Source organism: Aotus nancymaae, unplaced genomic scaffold, assembly GCF_030222135.1.
Source record: "Aotus nancymaae isolate 86718 unplaced genomic scaffold, 86718_ANA_hifiasm-v0.15.2.pri h1tg000033l, whole genome shotgun sequence".
Taxonomy (NCBI): domain Eukaryota; kingdom Metazoa; phylum Chordata; class Mammalia; order Primates; family Aotidae; genus Aotus; species Aotus nancymaae.
In genome coordinates this window covers 15,863,836-15,888,944 of record NW_026988447.1, presented here as the reverse complement: position 1 = coordinate 15,888,944, position 25,109 = coordinate 15,863,836, and the positions used below count along the sequence as shown (strand labels likewise).

At 44.7% G+C, this 25,109-nt stretch overlaps 2 protein-coding genes across 9 annotated transcripts in view; one reads left to right on the top strand and one right to left on the bottom strand.

The window, feature by feature from the left end:
- FHIP1A (FHF complex subunit HOOK interacting protein 1A) overlaps nt 1-21,334 on the top strand; it is a 282,110-nt gene extending 260,776 nt beyond the window's left edge. For all 4 annotated transcript variants that reach the window (XM_012470035.2, XM_012470037.2, XM_012470036.2 and 1 more), the window contains 4 exons: nt 98-1,234; nt 6,820-6,998; nt 7,349-7,487; nt 13,304-21,334. In XM_012470035.2, coding sequence (XP_012325458.1) covers nt 98-1,234; nt 6,820-6,998; nt 7,349-7,487; nt 13,304-13,557 — 1,709 coding nt within the window. In that variant the 3' untranslated portion in view covers nt 13,558-21,334. The remainder of the gene's footprint in view (nt 1-97; nt 1,235-6,819; nt 6,999-7,348; nt 7,488-13,303) is intronic.
- A 2,105-nt stretch (nt 21,335-23,439) lies between these two features.
- GATB (glutamyl-tRNA amidotransferase subunit B) overlaps nt 23,440-25,109 on the bottom strand; it is an 88,479-nt gene continuing 86,809 nt past the window's right edge. For all 5 annotated transcript variants that reach the window (XM_012470031.2, XM_012470032.2, XM_012470033.2 and 2 more), the window contains one exon: nt 23,440-23,892. In XM_012470031.2, the coding sequence (XP_012325454.2) occupies nt 23,764-23,892 (129 nt within the window). In that variant the 3' untranslated portion in view covers nt 23,440-23,763. The remainder of the gene's footprint in view (nt 23,893-25,109) is intronic.

Sequence of the window (25,109 nt, the reverse complement as noted above, 5' to 3'; positions counted from 1 at the left end):
ATAGCAAGACACAGTCTTAGCCTGAATGGGTCACCCCCCATTCACTACCTTTGCCCTACACCTCCCTTGTTCTGACTGTCCTCTGCCTCCTGTGCAGGGCCTGTGGAGCGGCCGTTCCCCGAAGCATTCTCCCAGTCAGCCTGCATCGTGGAGTATGGGAAAGCCCTGGACATCAGCTACCTGCAGTATCTGTGGGAGGCCCACACCAACATCCTCCGCTGCATGAGGGATTGCCGTGTCTGGTCCGCCCTGTATGACGGTGACTCCCCCAGCCCTGAGACATTGCTTCAGAGTCTGACAGAGGAGGGCAGTGCGAGCTCGGCCTGCCCTGTGTTTGGGCTCCCGCAGCAACTCCCCAGGAAGATGGGACCTCAGCTGGCTCCCAGAAAGGACAAGGGCCAGACAGAGCTTGAATGGGATGACAGCTATGACACTGGAATCTCCTCAGGGGCTGACGTGGGCTCCCCGGGGCCTTATGATGATCTGGAGGCTTCAGGCCCCCCGGTACCCATCGATCCCCCCAAACACATCCAGGAAATGAAGAAGAATGCCATCCTGCTGTTTAAAGGGTCTTACATCGAAGAGTCGGACTTTCAAGATGATGTGATAGTGTACAGGTTGTGTGCTGAGAAGGACTCTGAGGATGCAAGGGATTCTCAGGAGAAAGCTGCTAGGCCACCAGCTGAAGCCCAGGCTGAAGTTCAAAGTGTCCCCATCAATAATGGCCCCCTTCTTAGCCCCCAGCCAGAGACAGATTCAGAGGAGGAGTGCAATAGGGACAATTCAGACCCATTTCACAGTGAGCCCAGGGAGCCAAAGCAAGAGAGGGAGCCTGAAGCAGCCCCAGAATCCAACTCAGAGTTAGTGTCCCCTGCCCCTGAGGCAGAGCACAGCTCTAACCTGATGACCACTAATCCGGAGAGTGAGGATCTCATTGCCCAGTATGACCAAATTATTAAAGAGCTGGATTCAGGTGCTGAGGGCTTGATGGAACAGAATTTTCCCACACCTGATCCCTTGCTTCTCACAAAGGAGGAAGAAGGGAAGGAAGAAGACAGCAAAGGAGAAAAGGAGGAGGAGGGGAAGAAGGAGCTAGAAGAGGAGGAGGATGACTTTGACTCCTTTATAGCAGAAATGCCTGCTGTAGAGACTGTGCCTTCCCCATTTGGGGAGAGAGATGAGACTGCCTTTGCCAGTCGCCATCCCGTGAGGACTCAAAGCACCCCATTCACAGGTGACGATCTTAAATTGCTTTGTGGTTTCTGCTTTTGAAAGTACTTGTACATATTGGAACGGGAAAGTAAGGCAGGCAAAGGTAAGGAATATTACCTGTTTATCTAACAGAGGACTGAACATATTTTTGTAAAGAGCAAAGGGGGTGATTTTCTTTTTATTCTGTCATTCTTGCAATGATTATCTTATTTATTCCTCAAGTTAGGGGTTAGATTTTATTATTTAGTAACTTCTTTTGCTGTGTCAGTGTTAAACTAGTAGGATTGATTAAACCACACAAGAATCCAGACTTCTTATATAATGACTTCATTTATTCTAGTGTCACCCATTTTTCTCCTTAGCACTTATTTACATTTACTTTTAACAAGTGACTGTCTCCCCCACTAGAATGTATGCTCTGTGAGGGTGGAGCCCTATCCCTAGCACTGGAACAGTGAACAGAGCACAGAATAGGAGCTCAGAGTCCTTGCTGGGTGACAGTAGCTGTGCACACACATCAGAGGCATTGGGGTTAGCCGTGCCTTTGCCTGAGAACTCATTTCAGAGAATCACAAAATCTTTATCCAAAAATAAGTAGAGTGGACCACATAAACTAATAGCTCTTTGAAAGAGTGGGTGTGTTTGATGATACACCACCAGGAACAGGTAGAAACCATGCAAGAGATGAAGGGATAGGACTGGATATACAGACAGGCAGATTGGGGTGAGGAATTATGACAGTAAACATCATTAAATATTAGCCAACAAAATCTGCATCTACAAATCCTGGTGCAGAGGGGAGTGCCATAGATGAGAAGGCTCAGGAAGCTCAGGGAAGGCCAGGTGGGACCACTGGATGGTGTTCAGATAGCAAGGAGAGGGGCTGGATGATGGTAGCAGTGGAGGGTGATGGTGGCCTCGGAGCCAGGCTGGGGTGAGTCCCTCTACCATTTAGCAGCATGTGGCTTTAGCATCCTGGGCCCTCCATTTGCCCTTGTGAGGACTGAATGAGATACTGGGAGGTCATTATTCATTTTATGACAGGTAATTCCCAGGAGAAGCCTGGTGAGGAGGGACTGTGCTCCTACTTCTTGTAGTAACCCCAGATAGATGAAAACAGATTGCCTTCTGGTCCAGCTAGCCAAGTAGGCTATGTGATTTCAAGGAGCTCTTCCGGCCTCCTCCTCCGATATTTATTCATCTATTTACTGATGCCTGAAGATTTATACATACAGGAAAAAGCTTTTAATTCCACAATTAAAGGCTTTCGGTTCTAGTTGAGATAACATTTCAGTGTGAATGAGTTTTAATTAAAATTCAATCAGTTAGTCAATCATAAGTAAAATGGATTAGATAATCTCACTTTTCCCAGTTGATAAGGGGGACAGGGAGGAGGGAGCTGGGAGAGTTCACTAGGAAAGAGCAGCAGTAACCTACCCTGTCACAAGCTTGCCTTCTCATGGGACATCTGGACTACCCATGGGTATGAAGATTATTCTTTAGAATGCCAGATTTCTTACAGAGGAGCTTCATTCCTGGAAATGTGTAAATAGAGGAAAGAAAGTAGAGCTCGGGGCAAGAATAAAAAGCTAATCCAACAGCTTATTAAATAACATCAATATTTTACATATAATACCCCTGAGAACTGACAAAAGATAATGTGAGCTCTTTGATACATATAGGTAATTGTAGCTAAAACCTTGCTTGTTTCCTCCTTTGAACTTTGTACACAGCTTTAGGAAACATCTTCTCTCTTCCCACCTTTGTGTGCTCTGTAGTTTCCAAACTTCTGAGTGTGTTCTGTAGCATTAGGCTTAACTTCTTCTCTCCAGGGCATCTAATTTCCACTGAAATGAGTTCATTTCCCAGCAAAATCAAAGCATTCCATTTGTCTAATTTTATTTATTCATGTATTCAGCAATCTTTTATTGATCCCCTGATGTTTGACAGGTTCTATGCTAGGAAATAAGGACACAAAATTAAAGGAATTCACAGACCTTCAGAAGGGACCCCAACAAAGACGTGTGCTCTCTTAGTGAGAAATGCATTACTAGTTGTCATATGCCAAGTCCAAGGGGAACCTAGTGAGGGGAGTGGGAATGGCCTCACAGAGGAGGGGCATGGACAGTGCAGGAAAGCCCCAAGTGAAAGCGGGTGAAAATGATAGTCCAGGTGGAGGAGACAGCAGGAGGGAGACTGAAGAGCCCTCCAGCCTGTGGGGTGTGACCACTTGAATTACATGGTATGGGAGGTGAAGGAGGAAGGCAGAAAGCTTGGTTGGTGCCAGCTTCTAGGGGGCCTTTGGGCCAAGCTGAGGAATGGAAACCTCATGCCCTGGCTCTGAAGAAGCCCTTGGAGTTTAAAGTTGAGGGATGATGTGACTGAATCTGAAAAAGGCCAGCTTTGGTAGGAGTGTGGGGAGAGCACTGGAGTGGGGAGAGGTTGGTGCCAGGAAAAACAAGTGAGACACCCTTATTGCTGTATCAGAATTCAGAACGTGCCAATGCTCTTATCTAGTAATTCTGTTTCCAGAAACGTCCTCAGAGCTGTATTCACACTTATGTGCTAAGATGTATGTACAAGGGTGTTCATTGCAGCATTGTTTAGAATAGAAAAAGGCCAGAAGCAACCCAAACTCTCACTAGTAGGAGACTGGCTTCCTTGTGCAACGCCCTAGCAATCTAATATTTTGTGGTCCTGAGATGAGACAGCTCTGTGTTGACATGAGGTGTGGTCTTCAAGGTGTATTGTTAAAAATACTAGGACACACACACACACACACACACACACACACACTCCCCCGTCCCCTCTCCTTGGCAGGCAAGATAATGTGTTGGTTAAGAGCACTGGAACAGGTGGTGTGAATTAAAATTCTGACTCTATTATTCACAAGCTGGGTTCACTTAGCATTCTGCCTCCTCTTTAAATGGGGATAAATAATAAATATACTTCCTAGGGTTGTTTTGAATATTGAGTGAGTTGATACATGAAAAGTGCTTAGCACACTGCCTGGCAGATAGGATGTGCTTAATAAATGTTTTCAGTAATAATTCAATCTCTGTTAACATAGAAATACTGTTGCTGGAGTCCAGACCAGAAATGATGAGACTGACCTCAGGCAGTGGAGGCAGGGGAGGCAGGTTTCAGGTCCACATCAGGAGATGTGTCCACAGTAGAATTCACAGAGCAGAGGCACAGAATCAACGGCAGCTCCATTCTTGGACAGGGGAAGTGCAGGAAGAGGGTGCAGGCTCAATCGAGGCAGGGGGACAGGGGAGAGCAGTGAGCGGGTGACAGGGAGGGGCAGTGAGATAGGCTCAGTAACCTTGAAAAATGTAACAGTTTGTGAGGCAGGGAGTTTGTCCTCCTGGGAGATGTGGGAAGAAAATAAAACCACCATCCCCGAGACACACCTGTGGCTTCCTGAGTTGTGCTAAGTCTTTGGATTTTCAGCTGCTTACTAGATCGGCTTACACACTTTTTGTTAAGCAGTGTTTTATTCAGTGCTAGAAACTAAGACTAAAGTAGGAATTTGAAAGTTTTAATACATTTTTTATTGCATATGCCCAAGGACTTAGGAGTCATTTCATTAGTGGACGCTAATTATGATGTCAAAGTGGACTCCATTTGTATAATTACAGTCTACTGGCCTTGACCTAACAATATTCCGTCATTCACATGAGTCAATGATGACACGATCTTCCTCTCCACAGGGCGTGGGATTTAAGCTTGTGTGCCCCCCACCTCACCCCTTATAGTAGTGATGTCCTGTGGATGGTCACTGCATGGTCAGCAGTATTTAGAGTTTACATGATGGCTTGATGTGGCCAGGCACAGTCTGGGCTGGGAAAGAGAAGTTGAGGGATCATTTTAGGGTCACATATTTTACAGAAGACTCTGCCCACCTAAGTGTGTCTTAATTCACCTGCTTTGCTCCATCTGGAAGGAAACAGATGCTGAGCCAGGGACTGCAGGGGAGCAGGTGAGAGGAAGTTGAGGACAGCAGTCTTCCCCCTCTAGATCTGTATTGTGATGTGTTAAGAAGATTTACCAGTGACATTTCTGGGGTTCTTTATGGGAAAACCATTAGTTGCTTTCAAACTGGGGTCCCTATCCAGAGTTTCCAAATGTGTTTGGCAAAGTCTCCCAGTTTTGTTTGTAAGTGTCTTCAAAGACTCTCTATCCGAAGAGTTCATTGACCTCCTATGTCATGGAAAGTGACTAAAGACCTCTGCCTCCCATTCTAAGGATGGGGAAGTTGAGGCTAAACGCCACACATGAGAGGCTGGTGCCTCTTGTGTTGAGATCCCTTAGAGACATCCTCAGTGTTCCTGGAGACAGGAATATTGCAGTTCCTTTTTCTCCCCTGTGTGGTAAAGGGTTCAATTTGGCGTTCTCATTCCTCAGACATACCTTCTGTTTCCTTGCAAAGGGTTTTACTCTCTCATGTTACCAGGGCTTCTGAATGAAACATCTTGTGATGAAGTATGTTTTTGTTAAACTCGTATTAATGTTGGTGATATCTTCATAAGGTGTGGCTTATCTATCAAGGGATATGTGCTTTCATTATAAAACATGCCATGGTTTAGTAGCATCATCAATAGCTCCACCAGGGAAATGCAAAATTCTCATTGATTGTGTTGAACGGAACACTTTTACGGTAAAAATTTAAAGTATCTTCAAGTAAGTTTATTAATGCCAGATTTATTTTTGGTTTTCCCTGCCTTCAGTGAACTCAAACGTAAAGCATATTAATTTTCTAGCGACCCAAAGTAGCAGAAACATCTTTTTGCCTATTTTTTTAATGGACTGCTTTTGTATGACTAATTTTTAACTGCTTTTAAAAAATGACTGCTTTTGTAGTCATATGGATTTTCTTTTTTAAGAAATCTATGACATGCCGAACTATATCTCCCCAAATTGACACCCTTTTCTCTCTCCTCTGAAAATTCAAGTGTGGTTACCGAATTGCCGAGGCTACTAAGCTTATACCCAGGGGATCCTCCACCTCTCACCTGTCTATTTTTTTTTTTTATTGTTCCACATTACAACACTTGACAAAACCAATTTTTTCTCAGTGTGCTTGTTCAAGATAGGCAACCCCTGTTCATAGTATCACTATTTGATAAACATAGTTTGTGCATTTTTGGTGTTCTTTACAGAGACTTTTCATTACCAAGACTTTTAATGGCCTCTAGTGCTTACATGAAACCCTGTGTCCGTGGCATTATGAGATGATGACTGTCATGTTTTAAGCATTGGCAGCCCCAAGAAATACAGGAACAATGTAGAAAAGTATATTTTAATTTTAAAAAGTTAAATTATTTTTTTTTGCCGAGTCTGTGATAATTTTAATAAGTATCAAAACTGCTTACAGAGTCAAAATGTCAGTAGCCATGCATATTTTCCTGTTTTCTTTTTGCCGTGGTTGGTTGTTTTCGGTTTTGGTCTTGAGGCAGGAGAAAACTCGGCCGCATTTGCCATGTCTGACTTGCACCTGTGGGCCTGTGGCGGTTTGGGAGCTGTGGCACCAATGGTTCTGCAGTTGGTGGGGAAAGCCATCCCTGGGAGCCCAGCCAGCCCTGAAGCCTTGTGTTCTTCCGGCAGGTCCATTCATCAGCGTGGTCCTGTCAAAGCTGGAGAACATGCTGGAGAACTCTTTACATGTGAATTTGCTGCTTATTGGGATCATTACGCAGCTAGCTAGCTACCCCCAGCCACTCCTGCGCTCCTTTCTGCTCAACACCAACATGGTCTTCCAGCCAAGCGTCCGCTCTCTCTATCAGGTATGTTAGCCGAGCCCACATCCATACCTGTTGATTTTGTGGTTGCTGATTTGCAGGGCTTCTCTCTCTCTGTTACTTTGTTTTTCAAAAATTCCTCAGCTCTAATTCATTTGCTTTCCTTCCCTGTCCTATTAAGCTCACTGTGTAGTTTATTCTAGACAAACTGCAGAGCTTCATTTAGTTTGATGTTTTGAGGGTGCCCTACGCAGAACACCCAGGCAGTTAAAAATGAGCAAATGTCTAACATCATAATAGTTCCCATAAAGAGGTTTGTACCTGCAAGATATACTGATAACTGAGGGTAGAATTTCACTGTGAGGCATTAACATTGGTAATGCTGTTTTTGACAGGTCCTTGCATCTGTGAAAAACAAGATTGAACAGTTTGCTTCTGTGGAGAGAGACTTCCCAGGACTCCTCATACAAGCCCAGCAATACCTGCTCTTCCGTGTGGACATGTCTGATATGACCCCTGCAGCGCTAACCAAGGGTAAGCCAGGTTTCTCCACAGTGCCCCTCCTTAAATTCCTCCTCCACGTTCCTAGCCTACTGGCCTCACTTCACAGATGCAGCACTGGCTTCTGAACCCTAGAAGCATTCAGAGATATTTTCATTTTTATGCAACAGGGAGGAGCCACCTCTTAGCGTTCTTTTTTTTCTTTGACTGAGTCTCGCTCTGTCACCCAGGCTGAAGCATGGCGGCATGATCTCAGCTTACTGCAACCTCTGCTTCCCTGGTTTAAGTGATTCTCCTCCCTCAGCCTTCTGAGTAGCTGGGACTACAGGCACCCACCACCACGCCTGGCTAACTTTTTATATTTTTAGTAGAGACGGGGTTTCACCTTGTTAGCTAGGATGGTCTCGATCTCCTGACCTTGTGATCCACCCGCCTTGGCCTTCCAAAGTGCTGGGATTACAGGCCTAGCATTCTTAAACCTAAAGAAAGCTCTGCTCTGTTCACATTTGGCCCGTTTCCTCTTTGGAGGGTCTTGAGGGGCTTTTGTTTTCTTAACTGAGAGTGGTGTCTGGAAGGAGCTGACGTGTAGGGTGTTGTCAGGCTAGAATAAATAACACAGCACACATGGGCCAGAAGGAGGCATTATGTGCACTCCCTGAGCCATTTTTTGGGTAGCCCTTTCCTGAGAAGGGCATGTGTTCTCTTTATTACGTTTTCAGAGGCTCTTGGGCCAAAAATAAGTGTGCTTCAGGGCCTAGTAGGTAAAACAAAAAACAAAACAGAAAAACTGTTTGGACTGGGTGAAGTAAAGTTTATGCTCAGCCTCAAATCCCTGAGAGTGCCTTTTTTTGTGAGCTCTAGAGGTGGTGTTAGGCCAGGGCCCAGGCAGAGTGAGGAGTGGGAGTGAGGGGATGGGTCGGTGCTAGTAGGAGCACTGAGAATGGCTGGCCAGGGCCAGAGCGCTGCTGCTGCTTTACCTTATTTAAGCTCTGGTCGGACTGATTTGCTGACCATTTACCTCTGAGCTGTGACTTAGGCCTTGGTAGGAGCAGACTAGGAATGCCCCATATTGCACTGGCTTTGACTTTTCCACACACAGACCATTCAGACTTCTTTGTGGCAGACAAACAATGGAGAGAATAAGGCTCTCAGTCCTGGGCTAAAGGCAAGTGATCAGAAACAAGATTGGCAATGAGAGGCAGAATTGAAACTCAGGGCAATTGTTCCACCTTTCAAAGAAGCTGAAAAGAACCCAGAACTCTGAAGGCCTGATGCTGCCCCTGTGCTGCTATTGATCCTGGTCGCTTTACCTCACAGGCCCCATGTCCCTTGACTTTTAAATGAAGGATTTGTACTCCATCTCTTAGGTGCTTTCTAGCTGAAGCCAGAACTTGGGTTGTGATGAGCCCTTAGGGTACTGCAAGGTAGGGTTTGAAAGAAAGGTAGGCCATGTGCCACTGGTAAATTGGGGAGTCAGGCTTCAAGCTGTTGGACTTCGAGAAGAGCAGACAAAGGCATTTGTGGAGGGAAAGAGGCCCAGCATCTCCGTGGGAAGGGGGACCTCAGGTGCCATGTGACCTCTGTAGACACATGGGTGGTCAGGATGTGAGCTGTGTTCCTCCTGAACAGGGCGCATGCTGCTGCCACCCACCCTGTGAGAGAAGATGCACCAGTTAGCAGTATAGTAAACCATTGCAAAAACTCACTGGCTTAACCCAAGGCCATTTATGATCGCTTATGAATCTGTGTGGTCATCTGGCTGTTTTGCTGATCTGGGCTAGGCTGATTTTGCCTGGACTCTCTTTCTGTGTCTGCCATCAGTGGGTGGCTGGATGTCTAGGGTGGCCTCACTCACATCTGTGGCTGTTGGCTGGAGTGATGGAGGTGATGGGAGTGTTTCTCACCATCCAGCAGATTAGCCCAGGCTCGTCCATGTCATAGTTAATAGGGTTCCAAGAGTGAGATCAGAAGCATAGAAAATCTTTTGAGGCTCAGACTCAGAGCTCATGTAAGGTCAATTCTGCAGCATTCTGTTGGCCAAAGCAAGATACAGGGCGAGTGCAGATTCAAGAATGGAGCAAAACCCCCTACCTCTTGATGGGAAGAGCTGCAACAAGTTGTGGGCATTCTGCAATCTTCTAGACAGGCCTAGTCTTCACTGTATTTTACAATTTATAAGGTGCTTTCTCAGGTGGTCAATTTTCATTATCAAACAGCACTCTGAAAAGGGCAAAAAAAGGTACCATTAGCTGCTTTATTTTCATTAACAAAGCCAAAATTAGAGGCCCCCAGGGTATTCAGCCAGGATCATGAAACTCAAGTGCCTGAGCCCATCCTAGCTAATTCCAGGAGATGTGTGCACACACTGACCAACCTAGATGAGAGGGTACACTCAGCCTTAACCAGCACATTCAGGGGGAGCGGGGGTCACTCACACCTTGGGCTTGTCCTGGTTTCAGAATGTCTGGCAGCCATGATTGCAAAATATGTGCCCGGGGGAACTTGTTCTCACTGCCTAAGGTTGTCAGATTAGTTACCTGAGTTCCATGCTCTTTTAGTAAGGTCTGTGACGCTCCAGGGCTTATAAAAATCTTCTCTCTGGTTATAATACTTTGCTTTTATTTGAGTTTTTCAGATTAACTTTCTAACTTTTCTAGGTTAGCCAAGTTACCCACTTCCCCCACTTAAAGCATCTTTAACTGACAGAATAAAAGTTTCTTGTCCCCTTGTACAGAACTGACTTTTGAAGCATTTACTGTGACGTGATTTCCTGTAAATGAGTCAAATCTTGGAGGCCTGTTCTTACTGGGATACAGAGTAATTTACAATGAAGAATTATGGCAGTGGGCCAAATATTTGGGTTTCCAAGTATCTATGTGCTCTGCCCTTTGCCTAATGCTGCTGCCAGGGAGATGAACACATGACATATCTCTCTCCCCGCTTCGGAAATCTTCCCAGTATTAGTTTTGAAAACCTTCTGTTGCAGCTTTTCAGACCCAGGGCAACATTTCAGAAACCATTCCTAATTCTGACACTGATTTATACTTCCCTCCGCCCTGCCTTTTTCTTCAGGTGCTCGTGCATGCTTGTTGGACCCTTTTATGAGGGGCGTAACTCAGGCGCCTGCAGCCAGAGCTGCTCCATCATGCAGGCCCTGTATTCCCTTCGCCTCCTGGCAGCCCCAGTGAAAAACGAGCCTCCTCACTAATGCTTCCAACAGCAGTAAAAGTCTGTGTGGCCGCTGCTCCAGAGCAAGCGGACATCCTGTTGCCAGCTCCACATTATTATTCTTGAAGCTGTTGGTCTCTGAGGTTCAGCCACTTGCCAGGCCTTTCTTTTTCTACTCAAATACTTTCCAAACCACAGAGTGACAGTTCCTTGTATTTACCTATATTCAGAGCCCTTTTACTGGGCATTAATTCTAGAAGGGAAATCAGGAAGTTAATATCCCCAGTTTACAGAGATGGAAACTGAGACATTCTGTGATGAGTTGGTGGCCAGGTAGGGACCATAACTCAGGTCAAGTTGCTTTTGAATGGAAAATTTGATGGTGCTTGATGACACACCAAAAGGCCCAGACCCCGGAGGGGAGCCTGGGTCGATGTGCTGCAGCCCTGATGGAACCATGCTATGGATTTTCTCCTGGCCAGACCTTGGGCTCCCTCACTGGGTGCTCTCCTGCCTTCATTAGTGAAGACAATTCTGATTCTTGGATTCATATTGAGTAAATGAGCCTTAGCGATGACACTTTTTATTCACAGCTCAAGCTAGAAAAATGAACTACAAAATCCCTTTTTAGGGAAGAAAAGAATGAATGAATTTGAAGGAGAATGGGGGAGATGAGGAATATGAGCAGCTGCAGGGAGCATCAGGAATAGGGAAGACTTATGAGATCAGTTTCTTCACTCATTCATTTAGCAAATGTTTATTAGCGTCTATGAATATGGAAGTGTGTTAGGGGTTACTAAAGACATGTTATCAGATAGGGCTCAGCCCTGAGAAAGCTCGGAGTCTAGTAGAGGAGATAAAACATAATGCAAGGCTGAAGGGCAGTGCAGCCTTAGTTGGTCAATAACATGGAGAGGAGGCTAGAATGAAATGAGACTGTTTGGGTAGAGGGCAGAGGAAGCCATAAAGACTATAGGAATGCCTACTGGGGACAGGAAACTGGAAATTCATTGTGAAGTCAGTGACAACTGTACTGATGAGGATGATGCCGTAGCTGACACCCATCCAGAAGTCCCTGTGTACTGTGTACCTATTGACTCATTTAATCCTTATAACAACTGAGCTTTTGACAGGTGAAGAAATCCAAGTACAGAGAGGTAAAGCAACTTGCCTGAAGTCACTCAGCCAGCGAGTGGCAGACTCTGTGGTCTTAACCACTGTGCTAATAATGCCTCTAAGGCTAGTATGATTTAGGTGAGCAGAGAAACGGGTAAGGGAGTTCCAGGCGGAGGAACCAGCATGAACAGTGCAGGTCTTGGTCTGGGAGTGTGTCCTCAAGTGTCCCATTCCCCATTGGAATATAGGCCAGCTTCCTTTGTGAGCTTTGCTGGGTGCTTTGGAGAGTGACAGGGCCAGAGCTAGGGTGGGAGATGAGAAGGGGGTGCTCTCCAAGGTTGACATGCACCTCAGTGACATCAACACTTTTGTGCTCCCTCTGTTGCCGGTTCATGAATTTTTGCTGAAAGGTAGCAGAAGACAGATTCTCAGCAACTTTTCCAGTTCTTTATGGCATTAAAGCTGTGACAAGTTTAAATGTAAAAGGATATTTAAAGCAGTAAAGTGGAAGTTTTTTTTTTTAACACTAAAGACTATAGTAGTGAGATGTGGAAAGTACTATAAATGTCAAGAATTTTTAGTACTGCAGTTAAGCAACACTCTGAGAAGAGTGTTGAAATATGGTACTGAATTCTAAGAAGCAGCCAAAATAATGAAGGACTTGAATATAATGATTTATAAGGAGTAATGAGGTTGTTTGGGTAGGGGGCAGAGGAAAGCATAAATTATTCCTACAAATATATGAGGGCTGGTGATGTTGAGGAATCAAATAGGGAAGCTGAACCATTTTAATTAGTAAAAACTGATTTGATATGAAAATGCAAATCCCTTGATTTGTTTTGCATTTTGAACTTATCTGAGGCCTATGTTATTGAAATTGAGATGGAAACTCTTGGAAACCCTCTTTCAATGTAAGCTTCTAAGCCATTTGCTGTTACTAATTCCCCATGGTTGCAGGAAGTTGTCTGGTCTTACCAGCACCCAACTTCCCTTCCATTATTTCTGCTGATCTGAAGGAATCTTCTGCTCTCCTTTTATGTAAAATGTTGGAGGTGCTGGTCAGAAGAAGACTGGAGGTCACCAGGGAGCCTGAGAGGCTGGAGCGCCAGCTGCAGAGAGCTTTAGCCCAGCCTCTTTGCTGTAGCTGTGCTGTGCTGTCAGGGCTTAACTGGCGAAGGGAGAACAGTCATCTCAGCATGGGAGGCTGGGAGAGCAGGTGGGGCTACTCATTGCCCCTTAATAAGCCAGACACAGGAGATGCCTTTGTCAGTTTCTCCCATTCCCACATTGACATGGAGGGTTCTTGACAAACCTATATTCTTGCCATGATTCCTGCATGAAGTTGAAAGTCTCATCACATGCTTTTGTTGGAGGTTATCTGCTGGGCAAGTATGTGTGTCATGGAGTCCACTAGGGCTGCATCTTCAGGATTTCGTCTGTTATAGAAACTGCACCCATAACTAGATACCCTGCAGCAACTCTGCCCCCACAACACATGCTCCACTGAAGAGGGTGGGTGGGAAGGCGATGGAGGAACGCCGTGATTGTCTTCTTTCTGGTTTCAGATCCCATTCAGGAGGCTCCCAGGACAGGAAGTGGCAAGAACCTTTTGGATGGACCTCCAAGAGTGCTTCAGCCCTTCCTGACCCACAGAACCAAGGTGGCTGAGGCACCCCCTAACCTGCCCCCGCCGGTGAGGAACCCCATGCTGGCTGCTGCCCTCTTTCCAGAGTTCCTGAAGGAGCTGGCGGCCTTGGCCCAGGAACACTCCATTCTGTGCTACAAGATCCTGGGTGACTTTGAGGACTCCTGTTGTTAGCTTTTTTTTTTTTTTATAGAGGTTCTTGTTTTGAAAGGTTTTAGTGTCTTGACTGAATGTTAAATGCAAAGCTGCTTACAAAGATTTCTACTTTGATATTTCCTGACAATACTTGATTTGTGGGGAGGGGAATTTTCTATCTCTTTCCTCTCTCTCTCTAGCCGGGCCTTTCCACCTTAGTTATATAGAATGTAAGTCTCATAAGCTGGTTGCTCCCTTGGCAGTTTTCTTTGCTCAGTTTTTTCTCCTTATATTTTTCGGTTGTCATTCTCCTATCCCTTTGAGTCACCCATCTTGCAGCTCAGATCACACCAAGCAAATATTGGGGTTCAGTGATATCTGGAAGTGCCCCATGTCAGGATTCTAGCCGTTCAGCAGCACAGGAGGAATGTACACCTCTGCAACTGTGCGAGTGGTCCTGTTACCTCCTGCACTTTGGCCTCTGTTCTGTAAAGGAAGAATGAAGATGGAGCCCCTCTTGCCTCCATCACAGAAGCACATATCACTTGTCCCTTTGGATTTACTTCCAGGTTGTGTGTCCCCCAGCATGTATTGCATTATGGTGAGGGCCGATACACTGGTCCAGCTCTCTGCCTGGGAAGTCAGAAGTCCTTGGAGAGAATTTAGAATGCAGAGAATTGTTCTTGTTTCTTCAGAGCTTACTTTAATTAGTGTGACACTACCTAAACACTGAAGATGGCCTTATTTTAGTAAGATTTGCACAAAATTAAGTATACCTATGCAAACTGTTACTTTAGTTTTTAGGAGTTTGATTGATCAGATGAAGAAAGTATGGTATCACATATGTATGTAAGAAGACGACCATCATTATTTTTCTAAGTGTTTTATAAAAACAAACTGATTAACTTGTGAAGCCATTTCATAGCGGGTTTTTTCAGGGAGGGAATGTGGGGTGGGGTGGGGAGATAAACTAAATGCAGCCTGTAAAAACACTGGTAATTATTTAAAATTCGATTTGCTTTTGCTAATAAGCTGCACTTTGTAGAGAAACAGGAACTGTACAGCCCACTTCGGGATCTTGGATGTCAATGCAAACAGGTCACCTGGAGCCCTGCAAAGCCAAGTGCCTGCTGGTGACTCACTTGGCATGGAAATGCTGCCTTGTGAGTAATGGGGTTTATTAGAAGGCCCCGCCGTACTGTATGAGTGCCCCTCTGCTGCTTTGCAGCCTGCTCCAAGAGGCAGGATTATACTTAGAGCCACAGCCATGTGAAACCACCACCAAGAAGGGAAAACACAGAATAATTGTGAGCTGAAAACGAGACCATAAACAACTGATTTTTATGGATATCAAATTCCACTCCCCTCTATTTTGGGTCCAGTTCTTCAGGTGAGAAGCAAGTAACGAGCTTGAGCCTCCTGTTTGGAGGGAAATTGGAAGGCCCAGCTCTCTCTGTTCTTTGTGAGCATCTCTGTGAAGCCCCGACGGCAGCCACGGGTCTGGTGCTTGTGCCCCAGGAGCACTGGTTTGGTCTTAATCAGGCCCCTCGTGCACAGGCAGGGCAGTGGAGGAAGGAACCACACCTGCAATGCTGTGGAGCAGCAGAGGCCCTTTTTGCTTCAGGAATCTTGAAGTAGCTTTGTATTGAGTGAATGAGAAATTGAGAGCTGGCCCGTGAAATGACCACAGGATACCTGGCCTGGGCAGGTGAGCTGTTAGAAGTCAGCCTTGCTTTCATGTTTCATAGTCCAAACAAGACATTGAAGATTCCTACTCACTGTACATTTCTGTTTATCTTGACAAATGGTTTGCTCAGCTGTGGTGCAGCAGCCAGGAGGGATGAGGCACAACTGACTGGCCTGCGCCTGGCTTCTTGATGCCTGGTGGTATTTGCACAGCCCGCAAATCTCCATTAGAAAAGGTAGCTTAAGATAGAGAAAGAGGAACAGTTGAAGTTGGAAGTTCAGCTGTAATTTATTATCCTCTAACTTTGTTTTGCACAAGTATTTATCTTCTTGTTTGGACTTACAAAGTCATAAAATGCTAATGCCACATCTGGAAGTGGAATTCTTTAGCTTTGTAGTTTGATTTACACCTGTCTCCATTATCCGGTAGTGGTGTTGATTCTTCTTGAATCTGTGTTTCTGCATTGTAGAACACCATGGTCCCCTTTGTGGAAGGTTTCCTTTGGGAGAGATTGATTTTGTGCCTCTTACTGTTTTTTTCAGTAGGTACTGAAACAGACTTACTTTATTATTTTGTTTTTTTGAGACAGGGTCTTGTACTATCTGGGCTAGAGTGGAGTGGTGTGATCACAGCTCATTGTAGCCTCAACCTCCTGGGCTCAAGTGATCCTCCCTCTTCAGCCTCCGGAGTAGCTGAGACTGTAGGAATGTGCCAGCACACCCAGCTAACTTTTTGGTACAGTTTGTAGAAATGGGATTTCATCATATTGCACAGGCTGGTCTTAAAGTCCTGGGCTCAAGCAATTGTCCCGCCTTGGTCTCCCAAAGTGCTGAAATTAGAGGTGTGAGTCACTACACCCAGCCTTTAAATGAGGACAGAGATGACTGGTGTCTGTGGTAATAGGCAGGAGAATTTAACTTCCCATGCTGGGTTGCTGGTGGCAAACTCATACGATAACTCTAATTTCCTATTTGGAATTGAAAACTGGTTCATGTTTCTGAATCCATCACAGTCCTCACAGGTTTGTGTCCATGGTTTTGCAAAATGAAGTCAGAAAATTGACCTGGACATAGAGAGAATGGGAAAACCCATGTGGTTGAGTGAAATAACCGGGAGTGGGTTATTTAGGGAATGATGTGGACATGCCAAAAGAAAAACAGTAGAGAACTGAGGCTGTCCATAGGAGAAAAGCAAATCCTGAAAGACTGGGGGAGTGAACATTGATCTAGGCAGATGTGAAGAAACCATGGAATGGGTGCATGAGAAAGGGAACTCCTTGTCAGGAAAAACGTCATTGGCAATGAAGTAGAATGTTCCGGTCCTAAAGTAAATAGGTGAGTCCTTAGAAATACCCCTTTTTGTAATGAGTTGCGGGGAGGAACTTAAATATATTTGGCATGCTTACAAATATGGTCTGAGAGTGTGGCTACTTCTCTGTGTGACAAGCTCCCACATCAGTCACTATGCTACTTGCTGGAAGAATGTAGGGGAAGAGAAATGGTGGGCACCACCCCCTGGTGCAGCCCCTGGGCTGGCGTCACTGTGTCTGGCCTGGGCAGGAAAGGTGAGTGAGCCTAAGGTTCCTGGACTATCACAACATTAACCTCAATTCATAATTCAGGGCCTGACTTAAAGTTCCAGACTGAGTGACTTCTGTGGTTCAAAATGTATGAGAGCACTGGGATATTTAAAATTGATTTTTTGGAAATGGCTAAGTAAATGTTTTTAAAATTTTACACAAAGAAATTCCAGGTTAGGTTCAGCTTAAAACATAATTTCATGGCTGGTAAAATACAGTTTCCCAACCATGAAATGGGAGTGCTGGAATAACCAGTTAGAGATGTGGTTTTTCTTTACCATTAGATGCCTCCTATCCGTGGTATTTAGAGGAATTGCGAAGTTGTCCCCATTTTGTTGAGTGTTATTTTGGAAAATCCTCTGATGTGCTGGGGTTGCAGTGGCTGTCTGTCACTTTAGGTAGGATGCGTTCAGTATTTTTAAGAAGTACCCTTTTCTTAGCAGGTGGCTTTTATTTAGGTCAGATGTAGCTGGTTTCTGTCCAGTATAAGACATCATGGAGCCAAGGTGCTGTCGGGAAGGCATCCTCTAATGAACAGAATCTAGAAACAGGCTACATGAATATTGGGGTTGCCTGTTTGATTTGGGCAGCCATTGGGTACTCAGGGTTGAAAGCTGTTTTCAGTGTCTCTGAGTCATCTTGGCTGTAGTGTTCATGTGGACTGGTTGTCACATCTGTGTAAGGTTTAGGGTTGCGGATGGGCTGCTCTTCTGAATCTGGATCAGCGTGTCTAGGCTGTCTCCAGTAGGGAAGTACAGCCGCAGCAGGGGTGGGCCTTGTCCCTGGCATGGTGTTCAATATCTGCATATGCTCCAGTTCTCATTTAAGGGCAGTTCAACATAATTGCTAATTACCAGCCCTGTATTTACTGAAATGGCTGTCATGCTTGCCATTTTTATGAAACACTTTATTGCAGGTCAGCTATTATTGCACGTGCTACCAGTCACTGGCTCAGGCTGGTGTCATGTGTGGTTTGCTGCAAACCACAGCCTGCTTTGCAGTGTGAGCTCTTCCTGGAAACAGCAGTCTCTTGTAGCTGATGCCACATCAGCTTTAAGTCATTAAGAAGATAGTCTAGGCCCCTTGTTGCTTCAGCCGTCAGTCTATAAATCACATAATACTATTTCTCCATCAGGTAACAGCTTAAAACAGAACACTGTCAAACCAGTTTATGTTCCAGCCTTAAATCACTTCACTGAGGAAACATTGGAAGAAAATGAAGTTGACTTGTTTTCCCCGCTTCTTTTTGAATGACCATCATAAACCTAATGCTTTAGAAAGAGCTCTCAGAAGACTGAGAATGGTTTTTAGGATAATTTTGCCTCAGTAAATCCTCTCTACATTCAGGCATTTATTAGGCCATTACTTGTTTCTGGAGGACAGATTATCCTGGCAGCTCATTAACTGGAAAAACAGGGCTTTAGTGAAAGATTTTTCAAAGGTTCTTTAGGGAAAAGGACCAGGACAAGGTGGGTGGAAGCCCTCAGTTCTTTGACCTCTTGCACCTAGAATCCTAAAACTGATCATGATTTTAGCTAGGACTGACCTTTCCTAGCTTGTAGGGTCACTGAATTTTGTTCCTGTCTTAAAAGGTTTAAGTTAACCCACTGTTACCTACACAGGTAACAAGACTGCTAGTAGGATCTGTCAGCATGACTTTGATATGCGTTTCAGGCATCTTTTTGGGAGTTTAGATTTACTGTATCATTTCAGAACCCAACAAAGGTGATGGAAGCTCTTGGGCCAGATTGAATTTCATGGAGCGGAGGCTGCAGAAGTCTGTGCTTCTTAGTGTGACAGCTGACTTTTTACTGGGACAAGGCTATGAAAGGCCCACCTATAACAAGGCCCCTTTTTGCCCTGTGGATATTTTAAAAGAGGGAATTTGGTGTTGACAGTCTTACATGAGTCTTGCTAAGCTATTTGACTAAAGGTTTCAATCAGATGCTTCCCATCTCACAACCAAGGGTCAGCTCTATTGCAAACAATCCATGAACGTGTTTGTCTAAAACCTGCTGGAGAAGCATGGCAGCCACTTCCATGCTGCTTTTGGAAATTGGTAAAGAATACGGCCTTTCAGATAGATCGGCTGACTTTTCCCCAATAGTCACTATGTAGAAACTATACAACTAAATTCAATTGAAATCAAAGATACGGTATAAAATAGTGGGTCATGGTCACAAGCTGTGTCCTGAACTAACCAACTCAAAGCTGAAGGAGGGTGTGTACTTTCCAAAACTTCATGGCCATCTTAATAATTATTTTAGCAATAATTACTAAAATATAGGTGGGGTGGGGGAGCTCAGCTAAAATATCCTTACCTTGGTACAGTAATGTTCTAGGTTCTTGAAAGCTAGGAACAGAAGTTCACGTTGATATATAACCCTGGACAGAGATTAAACAGCTCTTTTCTAGACCCAGATGACCTCGAATGTGGAAACCTAGGAGTTGGTATCACCAGTGTCTCTTACAAAAGAGCCCCACAAAAGGTTGTCCATTAATTTGTTTCATACAGTAAGAGCTTTTACTGAATACTCTGTTAGATAGCATGCTGAGTGCTAAGGCTGGCATATTCCTGCCTTCCAACCAGAAACTGCCAACCTCCTTCCCAGGCAACAGAACTCAGGGTTTGGGCCTGACCAGGCAGAGCTGCTTCAAGCCAGCCTGGGGCAGAGCCAGTTTTCCAGCACACTCCAACTTCCAGTCAGAGCCTCAGCATTATACACCTAGCCTACAGGTGTGTGGATTCCTGAGACAGATGGCAATGGTGTCACCTGTGGTGCCAACTCATACATTTTAATGAGATTTCCCCCTGAAGAGTAAACCAGTAGACCAGACTAAATGCACACTCATGCAAGAGTGTAAAATTGTATTTCACTGAGACCCCTTTACAAGCAGAGCCATCTTTGTGAATTTCTTAGGGTGATAATATAAACATATCTTTAGAATATCTCATCGGGTTTCAATCAGAGCCATGCTTTGGTTTTTTCCTAGTAGCAGTGATATCAACTTACAAGGTTTAGTTTTCAGGATTTCAGAAGTTGGCATTGAAGACAACAGGCAGTTGTCAGCTGATTGACAATCAGCCTGGACAGATCAAGTGCTTTCACGATGGCATCTTTCTCTGGGAATAATCAGTCCTGAATACAGTTTTCACTTGACATAATGGTTTTGGTAAACTGTCTTTATCTGGCTGCACCCCGTCTGTAAAGATCCTTCGATGCTTTCTGTAAGATTTAGTCATCAAGAAGCCAGAACTTTTGGTGAAAATGGAATTTATAAAATGAAACTGAACCTTATTCTTTCTTACAAAATGGAGATCCTGTCAGACTCCAGTCTCAGACCATCTTTGCCCATTTGTAATTCAGAGATGATTTGCAGAGTGAGGAGTGAACTGATTCAGCCTGACACTCTCGTACAGAGGTTTAGTGAAAATCATGTTACTAATAGACCCAGTAGTTTCAGTACTGCAGCAGAATGGGGACACCTGTCTTCCCAGGTAAGGTAACACAGTCCCTTAAAATTTTAAGTCACTAATTTTATTAAAAGACATTTTTTTAAAAAGTCACCTCCTCATGCCTGTCCAAAATGAAACACACAACTGGTTACCTCTCTCTGCCTACTTTTTGGGCTGGGGAAAAGGGGCACCATTCTCATCACTCTCAGGGAAGTCCTGAGCAACTGTGCAAGGCAGGAGGCATGAGTCACTGAACTGGTGATGGAGGGAGTGTCCACTTTTTCCTAGTTCCTCAGCTGCTTCTGGAGCAGCGTTCACAACAGGAATGTGTTTACTGTCCTTGGTAGGCTACAGATTCACAGCTTCAAATCAAGGCCTCCAAGGATTTTATTCTCTTACATCACAGTTTTGACACATATGCTTTTAAAAAACAACACTTGCAAAGCTGGTCTTTAAGTGAGGCGAGTCAGAGGTTAACAAAGGCATATACTGAACAAAGAGGCGCTCCGGTGCAAGGGAGGACAGTGTTAGTGTCACAGCACAGGCGTGCAGGCAGCCTGCCCGCATCGAGACGCCTGCAGCACACCACGATTATTGTGAAAGGTCAAGATTTTGATTTACTAATTTGTAATCTTATTTCCAAGCAGAACAAGTCAATTTCATCTTACAGCTTTTTCTTTTTTGTTTCTTTTCATCCTGTTTGACCTGAGGGTTGGGAAAGTTGCAGGGAGTTGAGGGGAGTTGTCAACTGCACAATCCTTGAACTGTAAGTTAATTTTTATGTGATATTTCAGCACATATTTTACTGATTAAATTTATTTGAAAACTTACTATGTATTTTTAATTCATTTATTCTCAGACCTGTGCCTTCTGGGATGGGTAGGGAGTTGAACAGGGAGTATCACTTCTACGATAGGTTTATTAATTGTAATAACATCCTCCTTCCGAGGAAGTCAAATTGTCTCTATTTGCAGATGACATGATGACTGTATATTTAGAAGACCCCATCGTCTCAGCCCAAAATCTCCTGAAACTGATAAGCAACTTCAGCAAAGTCTCAGGATACAAAATCAATGTGCAAAAATCACAAGCATTCCTATACACCAATAACAGACTTAGAGCCAAATCAAGAACGAACTGCCATTCACAATTGCTACAAAGAGAATAAAATACCTAGGAATACAACTAACAAGGAACGTAAAGGACCTCTTCAAGGAGAACTACAAACCACTGCTCAACGTAATAAGAGAGGACACAAACAGATGGAGAAACATTCCATGTTCATAGTTAGGAAAAATCAATATTGTGAAAATGGCCATACTGCCCAAAGTAATTTACAGAATCAGCGCTATCCCCATCAAGGTACCAATGACCTTCTTCACAGAACTGGAAAAAACCACCTTGAACTTCATATGGAACCAAAAGAGAGCCCACATAGCCAAGTCAATTCTAAGCAAAAAGAACAAAGCTGGAGGCATCACACTACCTGACTTCAAACTATACTACAAGGCTACAGTAATCAAAACAGCATGGTACTGGTCCCAAAACAGAGACATAGACCAATGGAACAGAACAGAGGCCTTGGAGGCAACACCACACATCTACAACCATCTGATCTTTGACAGACCTCACAAAAACAAGCAATGGGGAAAGGATTCCCTGTTTAATAAATGGTGTTGGGAAAACTGGCTAGCCATGTGCAGAAAGCAGAAACTGGACCCCTTCCTGACACCTTACACTAAAATTAACTCCAGATGGATTAAAGACTTAAACATAAGACCTAACACCGTAAAAACCCTAGAAGAAAATCTAGGCAGTACCATTCAGGACATAGGCATAGGCAAGGACTTCATGACCAAAACACCAAAAGCAATGGCAACAAAAGCCAAAAGAGACAAATGGGACCTAATCAAACTCCACAGCTTCTGCACAGCAAAAGAAACAGTCATTAGAGTGAATCGGCAACCAATAGAATGGGAAAAAAATTTTGCCGTCTACCCATCTGACAAAGGGCTGATATCCAGAATCTACAAAGAACTAAAACAGATTTACCAGAAAAAAAGCCCATTCAAAAGTGGGCGAAGGATATGAACAGATACTTGACAAAAGAAGACATACATGAGGCCAACAAGCATATGAAAAAATGCTCATCATCACTGGTCATTAGAGGAATGCAAATCAAAACCACATTGAGATACCATCTCATGCCAGTTAGAATGGTGATCATTAAAAAATCTGGAGACAACAGATGCTGGAGAGGATGTGGAGAAATACGAACACTTTTACACTGTTGGTGGGAGTGTAAATTAGTTCAACCATTGTGGAAGACAGTGTGGCGATTCCTCAAGGACCTAGAAATAGAAATTCCATTTGACCCAGCAATCCCGTTACTGGGTATATATCCAAAGGAGTATAAATCGTTCTACTATAAGGACACATGCACACGAATGTTCATTGCAGCACAGTTTACAATAGCAAAGACCTGGAACCAACCCAAATGCCCATCGATAATAGACTGGACAGGGAAAATGTGGAACATATGCACCATGGAATAGTATGCAGCCATAAAAAATGATGAGTTCATATCCTTTGTAGGGACATGGATGAACCTGGAAACCATCATTCTCAGCAAACTGATACAAGAACAGAAAACCAAACACCGCATGTTCTCACTCATAGGTGGGTGTTGAACAAGGAGAACACATGGACACAGGGAGGGGAGCATCACACACTGGGGTCTGTTGGGGGGAAATAGGGGAGGGACAGTGGGGGGTGGGGAGTTGGGGAGAGATAGCATGGGGAGAAATGCCAGATATAGGTGATGGGAAGGAAGGCAGCAAATCACACGCCATGTGTGTACCTATGCAACAAACTTGCATGTTCTTCACATGTACCCCAAAACCTAAAATGCAATAAAAAAAAAAAAAAGCTTTTATTTCCTGGGGAAAAAAAAAAATATCCTCCTTCCCCACCCACTTGAGACCACCCTGAACAACTGTGTGTTTGTTTATACTGGCCCAGTTTATTTCGTTGTGTTTTCATCTTTGTTAACCTGTGTTTAGGTCTGAAAACACTACATCCAAACTACAGTCTCTTGACCCCTGCTAATGCCCATCACCTACAACAATGGCTGGCCCTCAGGAAGTGCTCAGAAATATTTGTTGAAGGAACTGCAGAATGAAGTTATCTTAGAATGGGTAACAGTATCTCTAACATATATTTTTATTTAGTTTAGGATTCCTTAACACAAGAAGGTGTTACTCCTTCATCACTGCTGCAGCCATCACAGGCCACTCCTGAGGTGGATGAAGCAGGTGGGTGTGGCTGCTGGTCGGCTGTGGAGGCACCTCCTGGCACAGGGCCCAGAGGGTAAGAACACTGGTGACACACAACACCATCACTGTGGCTCAGGCCAGGGATTGAGAGATGCAGCTCTCAGGGCACACGGGCATCAGCTTTCACAGGCTCCTGCTCCCAGTCAGGCTACACGCTTCTCCCGTGGGCATGGGAACCCCAAACATCTCACAATGACAGCTGCTTCTCCAGGATTTCCTTGATCATGGCTGGATCTGCTCGGTTTAGTGTCGCTTTCCGGACCAACCCGATCAGTTTATTTATAGCTCTGGGGTTTCCCTTCTTCACATCCATTACCTGCAAAGACAGAAATTGCTTAAGAGGAGAAAATGAAGAGACTCATGCCCCCAAATCCCAAACTAAGGCTTCAGTTTGCTGAAAATTAAATTCTGCTTCTTTCCACTAGTATTAGAGATAAAATGAGGAACAGAAAAAGGGGAGGGGCCTAACTTCTGAGTAGGTTTCTAGGCTCCTGTCAAAGGAGATATTTGCTACTCTGCCTTTTGATTAAAATGAACAAGAAGTGATTGCTCACAGCCAGAGAAGCTGGCACGTGGGATCCAGGGCCCTCTCCTCTGGGACACCACCATGACCGAGGACAGAGTCTGGGGAGGGATAATCTCTCTGAGATGAATCATTGTGTTTAATCAGTGAGGACACCGCTCTGATTCTCAGTAACATTCAGCTGAAATGTGCAGCTTTCCTTCTCTCCCTGCTCCCCACCAAGGAAATCCCTTAGTCATAAAGCAGATCTACACACTGGCCCAGTCTTACAGAGCACTGGGTGGGGGAGTGAGTAAGTCAGGAGGCGCTGAATTCCTGTCAATCAAATAGCCACTGACTGACAGGGCCACCGCTCAGCCTCCTGCTCTGTGCTGTCTCCAAGGGCAATGACGTGACGATTTGCACTCAAGTGAACGAGCCTGTAACTACAAGTGCGTCCTTATCAGTCACCACAGATGAGGCCGGAAGATGAGACTGTGAGGCCCGGTGTAGGATCATTTTCCTTATTGAGAGCTCTTTACAGAGCTGTGAGTGTCCCCGGCAAGCTGATGGGTGGGTGGGTGAGTGGGCATTATTCTGAAGAAGATGCTAATAATTTTTTTTTCCCCACTGAAAAATATCTCTAGACAATATGACTAGACTTGGGGAGGGAGGGATGCCACTCGTTTTAGCTTTTCTGTCTTGTGCTGTGCTAAGAACACAAAATGACCTGGTTTTCAGCCATGCTCCCATCAGGGATTTTCTCCACAATTTATAAACACCTTCCCTTCTGCCTTTCTTCCCACCTCTTAGAAGCATGAAGCTGAAGCTCCTGTACTCTCCCTGCTCTGCAGGCACACCCGCTGGTTCCTTATTGGGAGGTCCTTATGAAGTAGCACTAACCACAACAGATTCGAAATGCCAACCCTGGGAGAGGGTGACACGCCTGGGAGGTCACAGCTTGGATTTCGTGAGCTTGCAGACACCCTTTTAAACTACACCTCCGTGGAGAGCAAACTCTAGGGGTGGTA